The sequence below is a fragment of the Mirounga leonina genome, unplaced genomic scaffold (assembly GCF_011800145.1).
Source record: "Mirounga leonina isolate KUSES-001 unplaced genomic scaffold, KU_Mleo_1.0 Mir_173, whole genome shotgun sequence".
Classification (NCBI taxonomy): Eukaryota; Metazoa; Chordata; class Mammalia; order Carnivora; family Phocidae; genus Mirounga; species Mirounga leonina.
In genome coordinates this window covers 87659457-87681237 of record NW_023270447.1, presented here as the reverse complement: position 1 = coordinate 87681237, position 21781 = coordinate 87659457, and the positions used below count along the sequence as shown (strand labels likewise).

General features: G+C 53.2%; 1 protein-coding gene across 1 annotated transcript; it reads right to left on the bottom strand.

Moving 5' to 3' along the window:
* Positions 1-802: 802 nt before the first annotated feature.
* Positions 803-21633, bottom strand: GPR157 (G protein-coupled receptor 157). Its single transcript, XM_035019869.1, has 4 exons — positions 21220-21633; positions 6871-7084; positions 3549-3743; positions 803-3207 (listed from the first exon to the last, which is right to left on the bottom strand). Exons 1-4 carry the CDS (start codon positions 21600-21602, stop codon positions 3013-3015), a joined length of 987 nt encoding a protein of 328 aa, XP_034875760.1. The 5' UTR covers positions 21603-21633; the 3' UTR covers positions 803-3012.
* Positions 21634-21781: the final 148 nt, after the last annotated feature.

The following is a 21781-nucleotide window of genomic DNA, read 5'->3' as shown; positions in this document are numbered from 1 at the left end:
CCCAGTATGTTGAAGGTGCACAGCATGCTGGTTTGGCTTAGTGCACCATGAAAGGATCACAACAGGTGTAGTGAACACCCGGCATCTCATGTAGATACCCTGCCATGTCTTTTGCAAATATTTTCTGCCAGACTGTGGCTTATCTTCTCACTCTCTTCATAGTTAATGTATCTTTAACTTCACACAACCCAGGAAGGAGAACAAAGAAACAAACGGCGCTTTGGGGCAGAAAGTTCCCGAAGGTGCAGCAAAGAAAGCTCAAGTCCCTGAATGGGGGACCACCTGGGCTGTGTGGGGCAGCCAGCTTCAGTGACCCTTTTTGGATGGTTGCTCCTTTCAGAGAAGAGCCCTAGTGTCCCAGCAGTCCCAGCCATGGGGCAGTCTGTAGCAGCTGTCGCTGTGGGTCACGGCGTGGCCTGATAAAATGGTGCAGGAAAGGGGACAGGGCCAGGGACTCGGTGCTGGAGTTTCTGGCTAATGGGAGTTTAGCTCCAAGCTGCGGGTCCTTGAAACCTGGACCTGAGGATCTTCCTATGGGACAGGCCCCAGGAATCTGCATTCTCAAGTCCCCATTCCACCGCCCCTCATACACCTGAGACCCTATCAGGTGAACTCAGGAGAAGCTGGCTGTCAACAGGGTGCCCCCTCCTTGACTGTATTTGCCCACAGAGAAGGGCCCAGATGTCATTTCCAGGTCCCAACCGTGTAGAAGGCTCTGGAGTCGCCCCACAGCACAGGCCAGTCTGTGCCCACCCCCACCCCCCACCCCGTCACGGGCAATCAGTTTACCGAACACGCAAAAGAAAAATAATTATTTTATTTAATTTAAAATAGCAAAACTTTGGCTTCGACCCAAGATGGTCAGGGTTTCGATACAGACCTCACACTGTTATTAGGCCAGAGCAGGAATTTGTAAAAACGTTTCTTGTCGTGTACGTAAGAGCAACTCTGTGTGCACCCTTAACCACCGGCCAAATAATACTCTTTATTAAAAGACAAAACAAACAAACATAAAGAACTCAGAAGCACAGAGAGGCAGAAAGCGCCTGGTAAGCCTGACTCAAAGACCAATGTTCAGAAAGTGCCTGAGAGGAGAGGGCTCTGGGCTGAGGACACCCAGACGAGGCTGTAGCACCTGTCCTGAGCTGAGTCACACCTGTCCTGAGCCCCCACTCCCTCTGCCGGCCCTTCCTAACCACGGCCTGCTGGGGGACGCCCAGGTCTGGCCAGTCCTGCAGGAGCCACCCCGGGCAGGCAGCCAGCACTGCAGTCTAAGCCAAGGACTCTGGGGCCCCCTTCCGAGCAGGCTTTATTCTCACCTCATCCTCTGTGGCCCACAGGCTAACTCAGCTCTGAGCCATTTTCTTTCTTGCAGCAAGCAACTTCCTGAATGTCTGCTCCATTCTAGAAGCTAAGGTGAGGGTCTTTACCAGCTACGTGCCCATCATCTGCCGTACTGTCTCCAGGGGATCCCTGGATGCCCCTTATATTGGCCATTTCTGTAAGGAGATTGCCCTACTGACAAGTAGCTTTCTGTAGGGGCAGCCCAGGGTTTACGGTGAGTCCTTAGGGGATGATCGCCTCTCGCTGATTTTCATAAAGAAAACTTAAAAAAAAAAAAAAGGAAACTGAAAATGAGCATTTTGGATCGAGTTCTGTCAATGGCTCTTTCTTTCAGATTCTCTTCCTGTGACAGATTCTGCTTTTGCAAATAAAATGGGAATCAACAGTATGGTGAGGCTTTGGTTTTAATCCAGAACCGTCTTACAGGTTCAGAGGATCATTTCGGTTTTGCAGCGTTCTGACCGAACCCAAGGGAGGGACGCTGATAGGCTGAAGTTGAACTCTTCCTCCCCAAGACTCCTGCGGTGACGCTGACACTTGCCACCTTAGCCAGTGGCTTATGTGACTTAACAGAGAAACAGTTTTCTGAAATAACAGGAAAATGTTGGTGGAAGAGCCACGGCTATAGAGATATGGATGCTCAATTTCGATCCTTTTCTTTTAAATGTAAATATTCACCCCATGATGCATGTGTCACTTCCCCGAACCAAGTCCCCAAAGCTTCACCTTCAGGGAGGAATCTGTTATTTGGATCATTCACCAACTCTCTGGTCACCTTTTCTATAAAAAAACTAAGCCGGGAGGTGATTCAGCCGGATCCCTACCAGCTCTCCCCAGTCCAGTCTTCCAGAGAACAGACCCGAGAGGCAGCGGACATCCGCTGGGATTCCCTGCAATGCCTCTTCTTGTCCCTGTTTCAGCTCTCGCACGGGAAGAGGGAACCTGTATCTTAAAGTGACTGGTGGAGGCAGGCAGGAGTCTGGGTTCTGGCCTGGGCTTGAAATTCAAGCACAATCTGCATCGAGGGTTGGCAACCCATAGAGAAAATCTGGGAGGTCCCGAGGAGACCAGCTGCCCAGAAACCTCACGGGAACCTTCCAGCTGGTTAAAGGGAACCGGCTCTTTTGCTGACCAGCAAAGCTATCCAAGAAAAGCTGGGTTCTCCCGGAAATCTCAATGCCCTGACAAACCAAAAATCGGCTTTATGATATCTAAGCGGGGGACACATCCCTGGTAACCCCTGGCATTTTATTTAGGACAGGTGCTTGGTCAAATATATACCTCTTTGTGCTTTTCCCCCAGGTTGGGTCCCTTGAACTGTAAACAGTGCTGTGTGGTCACAAGGCCCACGAGCAGCGGACCACAGGGCAACCTGACAGCGATCACGTACCGATCCCCCTGCCGACCCCACGCAGGCAAGTGCCCCCGCATGCAGCAGGACACGGGTGGGAGGGGGATGTGCCACCTGAGGGTCTAGGAGGTAGAAGCAGCTGGGTTTGTGGTGGCTCCCCCACAGGGGGGTCAAGAGCTTCAAAAGCAGAAGGCCTCAAGTACCTGCAGACGCCCACCCCCCACTTCCTGCAGCAGGGACTCCCAGAAGCACCTGTCCCCAGGTGGGCAGCACCTGTGCACAGAACTAGGAAGGGAAGAGCTCAGGCGCTTGGAAGTTCATCTGGGGTGCGTCTGGACCCCTGCGGTTCTCCCGTCTTGGGACGGTGCAGCAGGAGCCTTGGGAGGGCCAGCCGGGCTCTCAGCACAAGGCTGGGAAGAGCAGCAGACAGAGAAGAGCCGAGTTCGGACGGCCTGGGTGCAGAGGACGAACATGATGCAATTGGCACCGCCCTGAAACGTGTTCCCAATACCCTGTCCGGGAGAAAAGGAGAGGCATGAGTGCCAGGGCTGGAGGGGGTCAGGCGCTCTCTCTTCTCTCTCTCTCTCTCTCTCTCTCTCTCTCACACACACACACACACACACACGGAGACTGGGAAGCGCTGCGGACCCCAGAACCCTGTCCTCCCCCCACTGAGGCTGGTCAGCAACCCCCCATGTGGAGGCCTTCTGGATTGGGAAGGACAGGATCACTCCCAAGGCCACTGGAGAGTCCCCTAATGTCCCTGGGCTGCACCCACTCTTCCGGGGGGGCGGGGGAAGGCGTCTGATCCTGCACCAGAGCGGCAAGGGCCGGGGAGGGCAGGCCCACATACGTGCAGAACGACCAGCACTGGCCACTGCACGGCCGGGGAGCCACAGAGGGTCAGGACGAATCGCACGGTGCTCCAGACCCGGAGGCAGATGAAGATGAGCGGGATGAGGATCAGCTTCTTGTCGGCCACGGAGGCGTGGTGCTGTGGCCGGTGGGCCTCGGAGAGGATGGGCCGGTACTCCGACAGGGCCTCGTGCTGTGCAGGGCACGGGGAACAGGTGTGAGCGAGGCGGGCTGCCGTGCCACCCTCAGTCCGCTGTGTGCCGCGCATCTCCCCGCGGGGGTCTAAGACACGGCTGACAGCTCTCGTGTCAGGAGCACCGCGCCGCATCCCGGCTCCCAAGCCTAGCGCGCATGTCCCCACCTCGGCTAACGCGCCGGCATCCTACCAGGTGCCCGGGCCAGAAACCCTCTCCGGTTGCTGCTGCCCACGTCCCCTCCGTGAGCAAGTCCTGCGGGCTCCCCCTTCAAAAGAGATCCAGAAATCTGGATGCTCCGCCCACTGCCATGGCCACCAGCCCAGTCCAAGCGCCAGCACCGCTCCTCTGGGCAGCTGCAACTCTCTCTCACCCATCTCCCTCCGGCACCCTCACCATCCAAACTCCTCCCAACTGCAGTTCTATTCTTGGCCCAGAAGCAGCACGGTTCCTTGAAAACCTGTCAGGTTCAGTTCTACTTGAAGGTCTCGGATTCCAGTCTAGCTCTGACCTCATGCTTACTGCTTTCGCCTGATTTCCTCCAGCCACACAGGCCTCCCTAAGTCCCCAAACATATTCCGCAAGCACACCCTACCACAGGGCCTTTGCACAAGCCGTTCCCTCTGGAGTGTTGTTTCCCATCTGCCCAGAGGCTCACTCCCTAACCCTCTTCACACCTTTGCTCAATGTCGCCCCCTGGAGGAGGCCTATCCTGACAACCCCTTTTCAAGTGCATAGGCATTTCCCAGGTAGTCCTGTCCCCAGATTCAGCTCTTTATTTTTGCCTGGTTTTTTTGTAGCTCTTACCTTCCTCCTTCCTAGATGTCATTCATCCTTATTTATCAGGCCTGTTACTTACTATCATCCTGCTCTCCCCCTCCAGAATGCAAGCTCCCCCAGGACAAAGACCTATGAAGGAGGGGCTCCATCCAAAGCTGGGGCACAAAGAAAAGATGAGCAGGCACAGGCTTTGGGCTTCCCTACTCCTGGGAACACCCTTCAGTGAGAGGAAAGGGGTAGCTCCATTTCCAGATCACAACTGAATTTGTAAAAATAGATGCAGGGGCGCCTGGGTGGCTCAGTCGGTTAGGCGCCTGCCTTCGGCTCAGGTCATGATCCCAGGGTCCTGGGATTGAGCCCTGCATCGTGCTCCATGCTCACTGGGGAGCCTGCTTCTCTTTCTCCTCCCCGCTCTTGCTATCTCTGTCTCTCTCAAATAAATAAAATCTTAAAAAATAGATGTAACTACTCATAACAAAGATGTGTTTCTGAGCGTGGTCCTATGTCCGGGACACTGAAAGCCCAGGTGAGGGGAAAAGCCACCCACCCTGGCATCTCTGAGCACCCAGGCTGCTGCAGCTCACCTGCTCAGAGCAGCTGCTTCCTCCCTTCCTCCCCTGGGGCCTAGAGCAGCCTGGCAGGGGTGGGGTGGGGGCAGGGGAGGAGCAGGGCAGCTGTCTTCTTTGCAAAGTTCGCTCCAGTTCACTTATTTTTCTTTTTTTAAGATTTTATTTTTGGGGTGCCTGGGTGCTTCAGTCGGCTAAGTGTCTGCCTTTGGCTCAGGTCACGGTCCCAGGGTCCCGAGATCGAGCCCCGCATTGGGCTCCCTGCTCAGCGGGAAGCCTGCTTCTCCCTCTCCCACTCCCCCTGCTTGTGTGTTCCCTCTCTCGCTGTGTCTCTCTCTGTCAAAATAAATAAATAAAATCTTTAAAAAAGTATTTTATTTTTATTTATTTTAGAGAGAGTGTATGATCAGGGGTGGGCGGGGAGGAGCAGAGGGGAAGGGAGAGAGAAGCTGAAGTAGACTCTGTGCTCACCACTGAGCCCAACTCCGGGCTTGGTCCCACAATCCCCCCTTTTCCCCCCGGAGATCATGACCTGAGCCAAAACCAAGAGTCCAACACTTAACCAACTGAGCCTCCCAAGGGCCCCCCCAGCTGACTTATTTTTAGCTCTCCTTTCTAGCTAGATGCAGGGAACAACCCCTATACATCCCTGCCCACTATTCTTCCTGTTTTCTGGAAAACACTAGCAGAGTCGTCAGAGAGGACCAGTTCTCCCATGGGGGGTTGGCCTCCCAGGCACGGCCCCAGGTTCCCCGCGAAGGGCAAGGAAGAAGAGAGGCACACAGAGGGGCTGCCTGGGGGCCTTCGTCAGAGAGTCCAGAAACTTCCCAGGGAAAAAAAGGAGCCAAGAAGGGGTGCCCCCGGCCCAGACAGGAGACCAGCAAGAAGACGGATTTCGGGCCAATCAGTAAACCCCACGGGATCAGAAGAGGGTGGCAGGCAGATGGGGAGGCAGTGGAGTTTCTGAGCGAAAAGCGAACCCGAAGTCTAGACTCAAGCCACAGCGGGGAGCACCCACAGCTGCGGGGAGCACCCTACAAACTCGGAAACGGCTGCCATGTCACACGGTACGTCCCCAAAGACCAAAGACGAGGGACACACGCCCCTGAGAAATGGGGCAAAGAGAGAGCCCCGAAGAGCACAGCCGCAGCGCCCCTGGGCCTGGGCTCGGACGCCCCCGCAGCCCCCCCCCCCGCGGCCCCCCAGCAGCGCGGCGCCTCGGCCCGCGGAGCCCGCAGGGCAGGACGAGGAAGGATGTCGTCGGAGGAAAACCCTTCTTGCCTGGACTGTCCAGCCAGCCCAGCTCTCGCTCTCTGCGCTCCCGAGACCCTGAAGGGTCTCCCTGTGTGACACACTCTCAACGACCACCGGCGACGCGGTGACGCATCCGTGTCACCGAGGACGAAAGCCCACGCGTCTCCCAGGGGCCTCGCAGTTCCGTTACCCGGACGCGGCTTCCCGGCGCCTGCATTCCCCGCAAGTGGAGCAACCCTGGAGGCCTGCCAGGAGGGGGCAGTAGAGGCCTGTGCCCAGAGCCCAGGCTGGGCGCTCGCCTCCTGGACTCTGCGCGCTGTGGCTTGGGCCTCCCGGGCTGGGCGAGTCCGGGGGGCCCCGTAGCCTCTGCCAGCTTCTATTTCCTCGTCCACAACGGAGGACTGACGGGACCCACTCCGTCCAGGGCCGCATATTAGCAAGCCCGGCGGCCCAGGCTGCCAGGGCGCAGTGGCCACACAGAGCTGTGGTCGGGGGGCCTGGGGAGGGCGCGGCCGCAGGGACCTACCGCCCTGTTTATGTGCTTCCTGATAAGGCAGTAGAGCGCGGGCAGTGTGACGTAGGCCAGCATCTCCCAGAGCTTCCCGGTCAGCAGCATCCACAGGACCCGGTCCTCCGCCTGCAGGTCGATCCAGCACCAGCCGACTGACACGTCCGAGGCGTCATAGCCGATCTTCTTCAGGGCGACAGCTGCCACCGTGATGGCCAGCGGGACCCCCCAGCTGAGGAACAACGGGCAAACGAGGCAGCCAAGGTCAGGCCCTGCTCCCAGCGAAGCCAGAAGGGGCAAAGCCAGGGACGCTCGGCGGACAGAACGGTGCTGCCGAACCCTGCACCATGCATCAGCCCCGCACAAAGCGGGGCAGGAGTGCTCAACTCCCCCCACCCGGCCCCGCTCTGCGCCCGCCCTGCCAGGCCCACCCTCATGTCCCAGAGCACAGGGATGTCCCCGCCTCCTGCCTGGTCCGACGCCCCCCCAGCCCCTCAGAGGCGGGGTTCTAATTCAGAACTGCTGGGCTCCCATCAAAAGGAATGAGCTCTTGCCATTTGCAATGACGTGGATGGAAATGGAGGGTGTTAATGCTGAGCGAAATAAGTCAGAGAAAGACATGTATCATATGACCTCACTGATAGGAGGAATTCTTAAATCTCAGGAAGCAAACTGAGGGTTGCTGGAGTGGTGGGGGGTGGGAGGGATGGGGTGGCTGGGTGACAGACATCGGGGAGGGTATGTGCTATGGTGAGCGCTGTGAATTGTGCAAGACTGATGAATCACAGACCTGTACCTCTGAAACAAATAATACAATAGATGTTTAAAAAAAAAAAAGAAGATAGCAGGAGGGGAAGAATGAAGGGGGGGAAATCGGAGGGGGAGACAAACCATGAGAGACGATGGACTCTGAAAAACAAACTGAGGGTTCTAGAGGGGAGGGGTTAGCTTGGTGATGGGTATTAAAGAGGGCATGCTCTGCATGGAGCACTGGGTGTTATGCACAAACAATGAATCATGGAGCACTACATCAAAAACTAATGATGTAATGTACGGTGATTAACATAACAATAAAAATTAAAAAAAAAAAGAATTGCTGGGCTCCTTGCAGATGGGCGCGAGGCACGGGGAGGGCAGCCTCTTCCTGCCCCCGAGCGGCCTGCATGCCACGTGCCCGCGCCTGGCCCACACAGACCCCTTGGCCGCCTGGGTCTCGGGGTGCACACACTGGCAGCAGGATCCAGAAGGGGGACCAGGGGCTTGGGCAGACACCTCTCTCCGGACCTGAGATCTCCCTGCTCTATGGGAAGGGGGTATTCCTGGCAGAGGTCAAAGGCAGGCCTCTAAAGCATCAGGCCTGGGGCTGGCGCCCCCTCTTAGGGCAGTGCCAGGCCGACTTTTTGAGAGCTCCCCGTGATGGCAACACGGCCATATGAGGGCCAAGCCCCAAGGAGCTTCCTGGGGTCCCCGCACCAGTCTGCTTGTGAAGCATTTTACACGGGCCAGGGGGACACACAGAGGCTTCGTGGTGGCACCATGAGGTGGCTCCGAGCTTGGCCTGCCCGGCAAGGAGCAGGATCCAAGTTGGCCCCCACTCGGCCTCCACACGCCAGTGTTTTTCTCCACACAGTGGGGACGGGAACGGCGCCTAGGGCAGAGTAGGTCATTGGAGAATAAACCGAGTGGAGTGTGCCTGGCACACAGGACTGGGTAAGTGTGTCAGTGGGTCTGACTGCTGTCATGAGTTGTGTCTGACGTCCCAGGATTCCGGCCCGTAGGGCAGGAGCCAGGAAAGTGGGAGGCCCATGCGGTCTCCGCCCCTGGGAGAGCGCACACGGGCCTATGGCCCAGGTCAGTCGCTGGAGGATGGAGTCGTGTATAAACAGGACCCTGTCATCAGTAAAACGCTCAGCTCAGAAATCAGTTATATGTTGAGAGCTCTGTGTAAGCAACAGTGGCTCTTTTTTGTTTTTTAAGTTTATTTTTACTTATTTACTTAAGGAATCTCTACACCCAACGTGGGGCTCAAACTCACAACCCCGATCAAGAGTCGCATGCCCTTCTGACTGAGCCAGCCAGGAGCAGCTCTTTTTGAGAGAAAGTTCTAGAACAATGATGAGATCATAGCTGCATGTTAGTCTTGCCAAAATGAGAAGTGCTGTGTTCAATCAGGTTCTCCAAATACTGCAGGGCTGTGGGCGACGGAAGGGAGAAAGCCAGCTCCCCAGGCCTGGGAAGGACTCTGCGTTGGGCACTTTCAGAACGGAGGTACCTGTTCGACAGCCCCCTTCCCATACTGGCCTCTGGGTGCCCAGACAGGAGCATGAGGGCACAGCCACCTGCAGCCTCAGCATCTGCCCTCCCCACAGCGGGGAGGGAAGGGGAGGCGGGAAGCAGCCTGTCCTCCTTGAGGTCACAAAGGCACAGAAGGGACAAAAAACCCACAGAAGTTAAAGGGTTAAGAGAAAGGGACCAAGTTACCCCCAGGAGCTTGTCCATTCTAAATGCTTGTTCCATCGGTTACTTATCTGTGAAGCTGATACAGATGAGTGTTAAACCGTTCTATCATAATACAGGGTTACCACTTAAAAACTCATGCTGTCCTGGCATCTGGAGACAACACGTCACAGCTGTGAGCTCCGTGAGGGCAGGCGCACTGCGCTTTCCAGCATCCAGAACAGCGCCTGGTGCCTGGCAGGGGCAAAACAAGGACCTGCTGATGAATGAATGAAGTTTGAGCCAAGTGATGGAGACAACTTTCCCCCATTTACTCTTTATTCACTGCAAGGACATCATTGTCACTGAAAAGGAACTAAAAGGCTTTTAAAGTACTATAACTGCAATCCTGAAGTTAGTTGTGTTGTTGTTCATCACTTTATGGCTTACAGGGTTCCTTCGAGGAGAACCCAGAGAAAGCGTGGTGTGTAGGGCGCATCACCCTGCAGGGGGCTGGGCAGGAGCGGAGGGGTGCCCTCGGGACTGGAAGGAAGCATGCAGGACAGACATGTAGGAGGAAGGACCGAACTCGCAGGCAGGGTGATTTCTCCTTCCTCAGCATCCTGATGGCCCTCGCAGGAGACGTGGGCCCAACCCGGAGACAGGTGTTCTATGACTTCAGGCTCATCGTAAGAAAGCTACAGAGTGATGCATTTCTTCTCTATGACTGGGGTGCACCTGGAGCTAAGTTTGTGTTGGGAAATAGCCGGAGAGAAGACCCAACAGGCAGAGGGCTTTCAAGGGTTAAGAATGTGGGTTGATCAATCAGAGTCGCTGTTTGAGTCTAAGCACAGATGGCCAGAAGTGGCAGGAGAGGTATTTAAGTGGGAGGTGGTAAGAAGAAGTAATATCAGGGAGGGGTGGGAATGGAGTGGGAGGGATCGAGACTCTAATGACCCAGCAAAGCGGGCTCTACCAGACTTGTAATTTATGGGTTTGGGCCACGCTGTGCTGGTTATGTTTAACAGCTGGCTCTGCACACATACACTTATTATTACTTTAACTGATGTGAAAGACGTGAGGTACACAACCTGCAAGTAATAACACAACACACTGTGATCCTTGGGGTGAATTCCATATAGGCAGTTGAGCCCCACAGAATGCGCTGGTTGATTTTTGCCAACACGCTATGGTTGCAGTTGGCAAATGAAAGTAGTTTCGGGGTGTGAAGTCGGTTGTGTTTTCATTTTCCTTCACACGTAAGAAGAACGTGAAAAAACGAAGACCTAAGGGACAAGAAAAATGGTGACCAGGAGCGACTTCCTTGTGGGAGAAAATATTAATTTCCCAGCCCTGGAAGAGTATTCCTTCTATTTTTATTTTATTTTTTAATTTAATTTAATTTTTTTAAGATTTTATTTATTTAGATGAAAGAGACAGAGACAGCGAGAGCAGGAACACAAGCAGGGGGAGTGGGAGAGGGAGAAGCAGGCTTCCTGCCAGGCAGGGAGCCCAATGCGGGACTCGATCCCAGGACCCTGGGATCATGACCTGAGCCGAAGACAGACCCTTAACGCCTGAGCCACCCAGGCACCCTATTTTTATTTTTATTTTTTCTGCTCTATGATACCGCCTCTTCTCACCCCCTTAAATACCCGGCTTCCTGCCTGCCCCAATGTGGGTACCATCTTTGCTGAAGTTCACACAAGGAGCCCTTTTAAGTATAATCTTTCCTATTGACATTTCCTCCATAACCTTCTTAAGTCTAGATAAAGGGTCCGGCAAACTATGGCCCTTGGGTCAAATCTGGCTGGAGGTCTGCTTTTCTGCTTTTTTAAATAAAGTTTTATTGCAACACAGCCTCGTTTACACTCAGTCCTCTACATATTGTTTAGGGCTGCTTTCAGGCTACAAGGGCAATAGTTGCAACTGAGATCAGATGGCCTGTAAAGCTAAAAACCTACAATCTGTGTAGGGTTTGTTTGGGGGAAAGTTTGCTGACCTCTGCTCTACACAATCAACAAAACAACAAACCGAGCCCTGATCTGTCATGTCTGCCATTTTCCACGGGACAAATATTCCCCCTATAACTAATTTCAAGCCAGATTGAAATTGGAGACAGATGTGCAGTATTTCTGACAGTATTTCCATCGGGCAGATAAAATAGTTGTAAATAACCCCAAGTACACAGGTAATAGTAAAATAATTAAGATGTAGTTTTTAGTGGGGCGCCTGGGTGGCTCAGTCGGTTAAGCATCTGACTTCAGCTCAGATCATGATCTCGGGGTCCTGGGATCAAGCCCAGTGTCGGGGGTCCACACTCAGTGGGGAGCCTGCTTGTTCTTCTCCCTCTGCCCCTGCCCTCTGCTCATGCTCTCTCTCGCGCGCTCTCTCTCTCTCAAATAAATAAAATCTTTTTAAAAAAAGATGTAGTTTTAGTATTTTTATTACTTTTTCTTTTTAAAAGATTTTTATTTATTTATTTGACAGAGAGAGAGCCAGAGAGAGAGAGCACAAGCAGGGGGAGTGGGAGAGGGAGAAGCAGGCTTCCCGCGGAGCAGGGAGATCAACAAGGGGCTCAATCCCAGGACCCTGGGATCATGACCTGAGCCGAAGGCAGATGTTTAAGGCAGACTGAGCCACCCAGGCGCCCCTTTATTACTCTTTTTAATACAACTTATTATAAGTTTATATATTTATATATATATAAGTTTATATAATTTAGTTTTTATTAATGATTGCCTTTAACAATCAGCTCACAAAATGCCCGAAAATTTAATAATTGGGTCTCCCCAGCTGGCTCCAGGACGCCAATGGACAGAGGATAAAAAAAGGATAATTTGCTGAAGATGCCCCAGGTTCTCGACCTGCAGAGTGAGGAGAAAGTACTTTTGGCAACCTCAGATAAGCCAAGCCATTCTCAGGCCAGGTGGCCAGCCCAAGCTGTAGGCGCCATGAATCTAGAAGGCACTCCACAAAGACATGTGAGACATGATCCCTGCGTTCCAGAAATGTATACTTCCAATTTCTGTCACGTACCATGTAACAGTTTTCTCCTCTCCCCAAAAAGAAGCCAGCAACCGAAAAATTAACAAAATCCGAACCAGTAAAATGTCTCTGAGTTAACAGCACATGAAAAAGACCAAGGACGTTAGTTGATTATGACCTAGAAACTCATGTGATTGGAGGGATCGCCCTGATGCCCAGATGTGGGCAGATCAGACCGGCCAGGGAGCTGTCCTGCCTCCGTATGGACACTTGTGACCCACATTCTAAATTTGAGATTGTTAAACTGGCCCCAGAGCCAGGCGCATTAGGAGATGCTGGGCCTTGAGCTATCCTCTTAAAGTCTCTGGACTAGGGGAGATGGGGTTAGATGGCTGGAGGAAAGGGTGTCCTGCTCAATACTGAAACCAAGGGCTGAACTGGCAGCTTCACTGAAGGAAGCCACAGGACCATGTGCAAGGGGTGCTATGAAAGGTGTTTGGTCCCCTTCTCTCCAAACCTGTGACTCAGGCTGAGAAGCAGGGCTGGGGTCACCTGGATGGAGGGAGCCCGGAAGACCACACTCCAAGCACAATCCCCCATGTGGAGGGGCAGCAAGAGCTTCTCCAAGAGGTGCCCATGCCCCCTCCCTTCGGGTTCAACCGGGAAACCGAGGCCAGACTCCAAGTCAGCTTCATCCTCCCTTGGAGGCTGTTAAGAGCTGATTTGTGTTCCCCCAAGACACACACACAAATTCATATGTTGAAGTCCTAACCCCTAGTACCTCAGGATCTGGGTGGGGGGGGGGGGGGGGGGGGGGGGGGCGGTCTTTAAAGAGGTGATTAAATTAGAATGGTCTAGAGGGTGGGCACTAATCCAGCATGACAGCCGTTCTTATATGAAGAGATTAGGACACAGACACACACAGAGGGAAGACCATGTGAAGACACAGGGTGTAGACGGCTACCTACAAGCCACGGAGACAGGCCTCAGAGGAAACCAGCCCTGCCAACCTTGATCTCTGACTTCTAGCCTCCAGGACTGTGAGAAAATGGATTTCTCTTGTTTAAGCCACTCGGTTGTGGTACATTGTTAGGGCAGCCCAAGCAGGTAAGAGAGAGGCTTTCTACGAACTATGGGGGAGACACGTGCTCAGGCCCGGGGGTCCCAACACAGCCAGGCTGACAGAGCTGGTGGGGTCCCTCGGTAAGCTTAGGGGAGGGGTAAACTGACAAAAAGCCATTCAGATCTCTCACGAGCTGAGCTCTTCTTTGGAACCTGGCATCCTTTTGTTTTCATTTTTATTTATTTTTTTAAAGGAGGCTCTATGCCCAATGTGGGGCTTGAACTCATGACCCTGAGATTGCACGCTCTTCTGACTGAGCCTGCCAGGCGCCCCAGCATCCTTTTGTCTTTAAAAAATCTCCTCCAGAGGAGCAGAACCAGGAGTACCACGGGATGAGCCAGGTGGTGAGGAAGCCATCCCCAATACCTGAATTCCCTGGCATCTATCAGCTGCCCCTGAGCAGGCAGCCCGTCTCCAGGACGGTGATGCTCTGGGTTTCCCTTGGAGTTCCCAACTGTACCCAAATGGGGATGTTCCGTTATGTGGTCTCTGGAACCTCTCCCCCCAGAGTCAGGGTGGGGGACACCTGCGGCAACAGGGACAGTTCCACTTTACACACAGATGGGAATACCCTTCCTCCCGCTGCATGAGGTGGGTGAGCCTGAAAGGTCTGCTCACTCATTTGCCCCCACCGTTAGATTCTCGCAATTTCCCCTCACCCAAACCTCACTCTTCCTAGAGATCTTCCCACAAGGGGGTGGGCACCTGCTGGGAAAGAAACAAAAGGGTCTTCTCCCCCAAAAGGCACGGCCTGGTCTCTGCGCTGTGCGGCCTATGGAAAGCCCTGAAGGTCAACTAAAAAAAAAAAATGCTCTGAGAACAAAACTATCGGGCAACAATGTGCCAATTTAGAGAGCTCTTGGGAGCAAGACAGAGCCGGGCCCGAGCGAAGCACAGCTGCAGCGAGCCAGGCCTGGTGGAAGGAATCACAAGGCCCGTGGCTGCCTGGAGGTTTCCTCCCGGAACAAAGAACACTTATTGTTGAATGTGGGGCAGAGCGGTAGGTCGTGGGAGAAGTTCAGGGAGCCGGCCAGCCACTGGCCAGGCCACCACGAGGTCACTCTGTGGCACTGGCCGCAGAAGCGAGTGGGGTGTGTGAAGGAACTGCTTAGCACACACACCCGAGCAGGCCTGGCCCTGGTGGGCGTCATGAAGCCACCTGCCACGCTCAGAGACACGGCTCAGGCCCCGGCTGACCGGGACGCCAGGCAAGGATGGGCAGGGGCTGAGCTTGCCCTGGTCGGAGGATCAAGGGCAGACTCTGCTGTCCCGCAGCGTCCGGCTTCCCGCGAACACAAAACGCTGTGCGGAGACCTCGCAACGCAGCAGCATCCTCTGAAAACTTCTCAGGGGGAAAAAGCAAAGCCAGTTCACCTCTTGTTATTTTGGGGAGCACTGCCCGACATGGGGTGCCGTTCCTGCAGCTGCCACGTGCCTCCCTCATTCGGACACACCTGCTCGGGGCCTTGTCACCAGGCCCCACAGTGAGCTAGTTTCCCACCAAAGAGCTTTGAGCACCTTCCCCTTCTTGGCCCCGTTTCCCCTTTTGTCTCCATTAGAACTTCCCGCTTCCCACAGCAGGGGTCTTGATGGTGAACCTGGGAACCACGGACTCTTCCTCCAGAACTCCCAAGCAACCTCCAGAGTGTGGGTGGGCCCGCGGTCATGCCCACACGCACTCCCACCTCGTGCCCGAAGAAACCCTACGACTGCCTCACGTGGCTAGCTTGGCCAGGACCCTTCCTTCTGACTTGGGGGCAATGAGGCTCCCCCCAGCCCAGCCTTCCTCCCCTGCCCACAGGACACCCCATGACACCCGGCGCGGGGGTGCCTGGGCACGCAGGTGCAGAGACGGTTCACGCACCCTGCTCCAGTGTCGTCCAGGAGCCCACCACCCTGCACTGGGGGGGTTGACAGGAGCTGACAGCTGCTTTGGAAAGGCAGCTCACCTTCAGCAGGGGGACGGGGATGGTTTCCCACCAACTTGGCCTACTGGACCAGAGAAGAACTGACCGCGCCCACAGCAGCTCCAGGCACCTTCTCAGGTGAGTACTGTAAATGCTCCCAGATGCACATGCCCGTGACTGTGAACTACGGGTGTCTGCATCAGGCTGCCTCAACGGCCACGGACAGTGCAGAGGGAGGGACTTCTCAACCCAGGGCCTTCCCTTGGATGCTGAGTATTCATTCTAACACAACCTTACAAAGGCAATAAAAACAGGGAATTCACTTTCAGAATACGGTGAGATTTGACGTGTGCTAAACTTGCGGGTAAAGTCTGAGGAGTAGGGAGATTTTTATCTCCACAAGGTATTTATTAATTACCAAAGGGGAGGACAGTAACCACACTGCAAAACTAGCAGGCAACACCTTCATCAGGCGATCAGAATTCCTATCACCAGAGGTGAACAAGTCCAAGTCCCCGGGGAGGGAGGAATAAGGAGACTGTTCTGTGGGATTCCAGACCCAGTGCAGAACCTGAAACCACTCATGGGGAAGCACCGGAGAGCCCGGCAGAGGGACCTTCCACAAAACCACAGACCTTGCCTTTCAAAAAAGTCAGTGTCCTGAAACACCGAGAAAGAAGAATTGTTGCGGATCGCCGGACAACAGAGAGACCCGACAACTAAGTCAAACACAACCTGAGGGTGTCCCTTTGCTATCAGGGACATTGGCAAGAGACCGACAACATCCCTGTAAAGTCCACCCTTAGGTAACAGCATCGTTCCAGGCGACACCACTGCCCTGCTTCTGGAAGGTGTAGGTGGTTACCTAAGAGACGGTCCCTTTCTTTCGGAAATACACACTGAAGGATTTAGGGGCTCTGGGGTCATCAGTCTATACTCTTAAATGGCTCCAGAAAAATAAATGCAGAAGACAAAAACCAACATGATACCATGTTCATAATGGCAGAAATCTGGAAAGTTAAAAATAAATTGAGTAATGATATCTCAACCTTAAGAATTATCCTCAGGCCAAGAGACAAGATGAGATCATAAATGGAGGACCGACCCTTGGAGTTCTAACCCTTAGCCTCCCAATTATGGCTGCGTGAGCTCGGGCAAGTCGCATGAGCTGTGACTGGAGGGTGATGGTCCTGCCCAGCCCCGGGGCTACTGGTGGCCAATGAGCTAAGGAACGGACAAGCACTTTGCAAGACCTCAGGAGCCAGACGCAACTTGTGATAAAATACCATTTCCTTGAGGATAAAGTCTAAGCTGCCCTCCTTCCCCAGTGGGCAAAGAAAAAAGTCTTTCTGTAAAGGGAGCCTGCTCAGCTATTATGATGGGGCCCTAGGGGGTTGTGCAGGTGCTTTCTGGGAAGTGGTGTGCGTGTAGGATTCTATCTGGCCTCCTGCTTTATGTGGTTCCGTTTTAGAGATGGCTTTTTTTTTTTCATTTAACATTGTATCATACTATTTTAAAAACATGGCTTATAGAGTTCACAGCCAGTATTTGATGGCTGTGTAATGTTTCCGGTGGGGTGTAGTTTATAATCTTCTGCTCCCCTATATTTTGGACATTCAGGTTGCTTCCAAATTCCCACACAAACTCCTTTGTACCTACAGCTTTGAATGTATTTTGGATTATCTCCTTAGACTAGGTCCCTATAAATAGAATTAGTGAGTGGATCAAGGGGTACGAACCAAATACTTTCTATGTGGATTATTCCAGTTTCCATTGCCAATAATAATGTAGGAAAATAAAATACCAGTTTTACCGGCATTTATCACATTAGTATTCTGCTTCACTACTTTTTTCTAATTTAATGAGAAAATGGTACCTCACTGTTATAATTTGTATTACTTTGACTATTAACAGGAGAAACTTTTCCCCATAATATATTTATGAACCATTTTGACTCTTGTCTCAATGTCTCCTTTGGCCATTTATCAGGGTATTTGTTGGTTTTTTTTTTTTTTTAAGATTTATTTATTTATTTGAGAGAGCGAGAATGAGAGAGAGTACACGAGAGGGGGGAGGGTCAGAGGGAGAAGCAGGCTCCTCGCTGAGCGGGGAGCCCGATGCGGGACTCGATCCCGGGACTCCAGGATCATGACCTGAGCCGAAGGCAGTCGCTTAGCCAACTGAGCCACCCAGGCGCCCTATTTGTTGGTTTTTTAAAAATCATTTCAGGGGTGCCTGGCTGGCTTAGTCAGTAGAGCATGCAACTCTTGATCTCAGGGTTTTGGGTTTGAGCCCCATGTTGGGTGTAGAGATTATTTAAAAATAAAATCTTAAAAAAAATCATTTCTGGGCATCTGGGTGGCTCAGTCGTTAAGCGTCTGCCTTCAGTCATTAAGCGTCTGCATCTCGCAGCCTGGGAACGAGGAGCTTCTCCCCATGGGCAGGGGAAGAATGAAGGTGGGGAAATCGGAGGGGTAGACGAACCATGAGAGACGATGGACTCTGAAAAACAAGGGTTTTAGAGGGGTTCTAGAGGGGAGTGGGGTGGGAGGGTTCTAGAGGGGAGTGGGGTGGGAGGATGGGTTAGCCTGGTGATGGGTATTGAGGAGGGCACATTCTGCATGGAGCCCTGGGTGTTATGCACAAACAATGAATCATGGAACACTTCATCTAAAACTAATGATGTAATATATGGGGATTAACATAAGAATAAAAAAATTTAAAAAAAAAAGGAAAAGGAAGAAAAATGAAGAGGATAGAAGTCACCTGTACCTCTGAAACAAATAATACATTATATGTTTAAAAAAAAGAAGAAGGGGGCGCCTGGGTGGCTCAGTTGGTTAAGCGACTGCCTTCAGCTCAGGTCATGATCCCAGGGTCCTGGGATGGAGCCCCGCATCGGGCTCCCTGCTCCGCGGGTAGCCTGCTTCTCCCTCTCCCGCTCCCCCTGCTTGTGTTCCCTCTCTCGCTGTGTCTCTCTGTCAAATAAATAAATAAAATCTTTAAAAAAAATAAAAAATAAAAAATAAAATATAAAAAAAATAAAAAAAAGAAGAAGAAGAAGATAGTAGGAAGGGAAAAATGAAGGGGGGGAAATAAGAGGGGGAGACGAACCATGAGAGACAATGGACTCTGAGAAACAAACTGAGGGTTCTAGAGGGGAGGGGGTGGGGGGATGGGTTAGCCTGGTGATGGGTATTAAAAAGGGCACTTACTGAATGGAGTACTGGGTGTTATATGCAAACAATGAATCATGGAACACTACATCAAAAACTAATAATGTAATGTATGGTGATTAACATAACATAAAAAAAGAAATAGAGAAAATTTTGCTGGCATAGTATCAAACTGCTTAATGGACATGTTGAAGTTCACTAGATTGCTCTGTATACTTTTATAAATGTTTGGCAGTTCTCCATAATAAAAAATTAAAAAAAAAAAAAAAAAGCATCTGCCTTCAGCTCAGGTCATGATCCCAGGATCCTGGGATCAAGCCCCGCATCGGGCTCCCTGCTCGGCGGGAAGCCTGCTTCTCCCTATCCCTCTCCCTCTGTTTGTGTTCCCTCTCTCTCTGTGTCTCTCTCTGTCAAATGAATAAATAAAATCTTTAAAAAAAAAATCATTTCATAAAAACTAATAGACATTCCCAACCTCTACATTGTCACGTTTTAAAATACTTTCCCAAACTGAAGGTCTGACGAGGACTGATCTTCAGTAGTCTGAACTGGTTAAAAAAGTGGATGACTGTGCAGCCTCTGTCTGAATATGAAATTTATCATGCCAACAGGTCTTTAACAGTTATAAACTCATACTCCAAAGAAAGCCACTGGAGAGCCCTTAGCAAGGTCATGAGCAATACAGCCTGGGAGGATCTAGGTCAATAAATGAACCTGTCAGGTTTTCTACCAATTCTCTTAGACCAGCAAGATGCTGAGAGCGAACTTCTGAAAGGGAACTCCAGAGAACAAACTGTCAAACTCCCTTTGTAGCTTGGATATAGATAATTTTTTTTTTTTTAAAGTAGGCTCCATATCCAGTGTGGATCCCAACGCGGGGCTTGAACGCACAACCCTGAGATCAAGATCTGAGCTGAGATCAGAGTCAGAGGCTTAACCGAGTCACCCAGGCACCCTGGTAATTTTCTTTTGAGAAGCCGATGGATCACATTCAACGGGCAAGATGAACAACTCCCTTCTTTTTCGTGGAGAGCATGGAGGACCCATGGGCTTTCTTAGGAGGCCTCTCCTCAGCATCACAAAAAACACCCCTAGGACTGAATGGAAGGAACTCCCACTCAGGTTCATTAGCAAATGCATCTTTTCTATAGGAGCTGTACCAGGTTCTCTTCATCACTTAAAAAATATATTGTTTTCGGGACGCCTGGGTGGCTCAGTCGGTTAAGCGTCAGCCATGATTCCAGGGTCCTGGGATCGAGTCCCGTATCGGGCTCCCTGCTGAGCAGGGAGCCTGCTTCTCCCTCCCCCTCTGCCTGCTGCTCTCCCTGCTGGTGTTCTCTATCTCTCTGTGTATCAAATAAATAAATAAAATCTTTTATATATATATATATATATTGTTTTCAGTATTCTTTTTTTAAGTGGGGGGGAAGAGAAGAGATTTTTGGCAAAGAAAGGTCCTATCTTAGGCTCCTTCTCAAGTACATGTGAACTCCGGTGTACATGCTGCCCACACGTAACCAGACTGCCAAGGACTGGGTCTCTGAAATACACAGAGGCCGGGGCCGGGGGGATGCTGCAAGGGGAGGAAAGGCAGCCCCTGTGGATCTCTGCAGCATCTGAGGTACTGTCTGGCTCCTTGAAAAACTTTGACATGAACAGCTGAGAAGGAGGCCACTTAGTTTCCCAGGGACCAGCTGGCCTTCCTCCAGCAGTTCTGAGACCCAGAGGTCAAGTGACTCTTGCAGGCTTGTGATCTCACCGTTGTGACACCCAGGTGACCTGTCTCTACCAAAGTGCTGACTGTCCTCAGTCCCATGGAAAGCACTCAAGCTTATTTAACAGAGAGGTCCTATAATTAGGGCAGTATTTGGTGTTCTTATCTGGGAGACGGACAAGGGGAAACAGGCCCTATAAGATTCCTGCCTTGAGTGAAGTGCAGGACACCATGGACGTTCAAATCTTGGAATTGCACCTGGAAGGAGTCAACCTTCATGGGTGAGGGTTACCTGATGAGGTGCTTTAATGCCAGGGCTGGGCAAAGCCCTCAGGTGACTCTACTCTCATGGACTCCAGGCACTGGGGGCCCTCTTCCAGACCAGACCCTGCCACTGACCTCACCCTCAGAGATACCAAACCCTAGAAAGTCAAGATCGTCTGGGTCTAGAGATGCACAAAGACAAAATCATGAAGACGATACTCTGTAATACAGCTGCGACAATGCATCTGGCCGCGGGCAGCTAGCCCGGGAGTGGCTGAATGCATCACACCTACTGTGACACACGGTGCGACTGGGAGCGGCCCCCCTCTCCAGGCTGGAGCAGCCCCTAACTCATCTCGCAGCCTGGGAACGAGGAGCTTCTCCCCATGGGCAGTAGAAACGGCCAGAACGCAGGGAAGCAGGAGGCAAAAGGCATAAGGTGTCCTCGCCATCTCTCCAGGTGCTTCCAAGTTATGGGGGCCGAGCTCTGGCCCCCCACCTCTCCGGGAGGTTCGGGCTAGGGCAGCCACAAAGGGGCGCCCTCTGCACCGATGCTCCGGGCAGGTGCACCTCTCCGTCCGCACCGTCCCGCCGGCCCCCCGACTGCCTCGGAACATGAGCAGACACGACCCTGTGGGGCCCCGGCCAGGGGTCCGACCAAGACGCGGGCGCCAGGAGGGCGCGAGGGCCACAGAGGCGGCAAGCAGGGCCCAGGTGGGGGTCGGGGACTCGAGGGGAAGCGGCGCCGCCGCCACGCACCTGACGACGTGGAAGGCCCAGAGCAGGCGGCCGGTCCGAGGCTGGCGCGCCGCGCGGACGATGCTGAGGTACAGGTAGAGGGCGATGGCCACGGTCCAGAAGAAGGAGCTGGTGTTGGCGAAGGTGGAGAGCGCGCCTTGCAGCACGCAGTCCCACGAGGGGCCCGCGAAGTCCTGCAGCACCCCGTAGAAGTAGGAGGCAGCCGAGAGCAGGTCGGCCAGCGACAGGAAGAGCAGGAGGCGCCGTGCCGGGCTGCGCAGGTCGGGCCACAGGGCGTGCGTGGCCACCAGCAGGCCGGAGCCGAGCGCGGAGAGCGCGCACGACAGCAGCACCACGGCGCGCTCCGACGGCACCAGCTCGGTGGGCGGCACGGGCGGCGGCATGGCCGGGCGGGCAAGGGGCCGGGGCCGCGGCGCCGCGGGGACGGAGGCCGGGACGCGCGTGCGGCTGCCGCCGCCGCTGCCGTCTGGTCACCGACGCGCCCACGGCGCGCGTCCCGGCCCCTCCCGCTCCCTCCGGGCCCGCAGCCCGCCCCCTCCGCGCCCCGCCCCGCGCCCCGCCC

What these genes read in the sequence shown, in the direction of transcription:
- GPR157 (XM_035019869.1), bottom strand. Translation starts at nt 21,602, where the DNA reads ATGCCGCCGCCCGTGCCGCCCACCGAGCTGGTGCCGTCGGAGCGCGCC. An exon ending in GGAAGCACATAAACAGGGCG is followed by an intron (nt 3,744 to 6,870) that starts GTAGGTCCCTGC and finishes TGCCCTGCACAG; the next exon opens with CACGAGGCCCTGTCGGAGTA. An exon ending in CAGTGCTGGTCGTTCTGCAC is followed by an intron (nt 3,208 to 3,548) that starts GTATGTGGGCCT and finishes TCTCCCGGACAG; the next exon opens with GGTATTGGGAACACGTTTCA.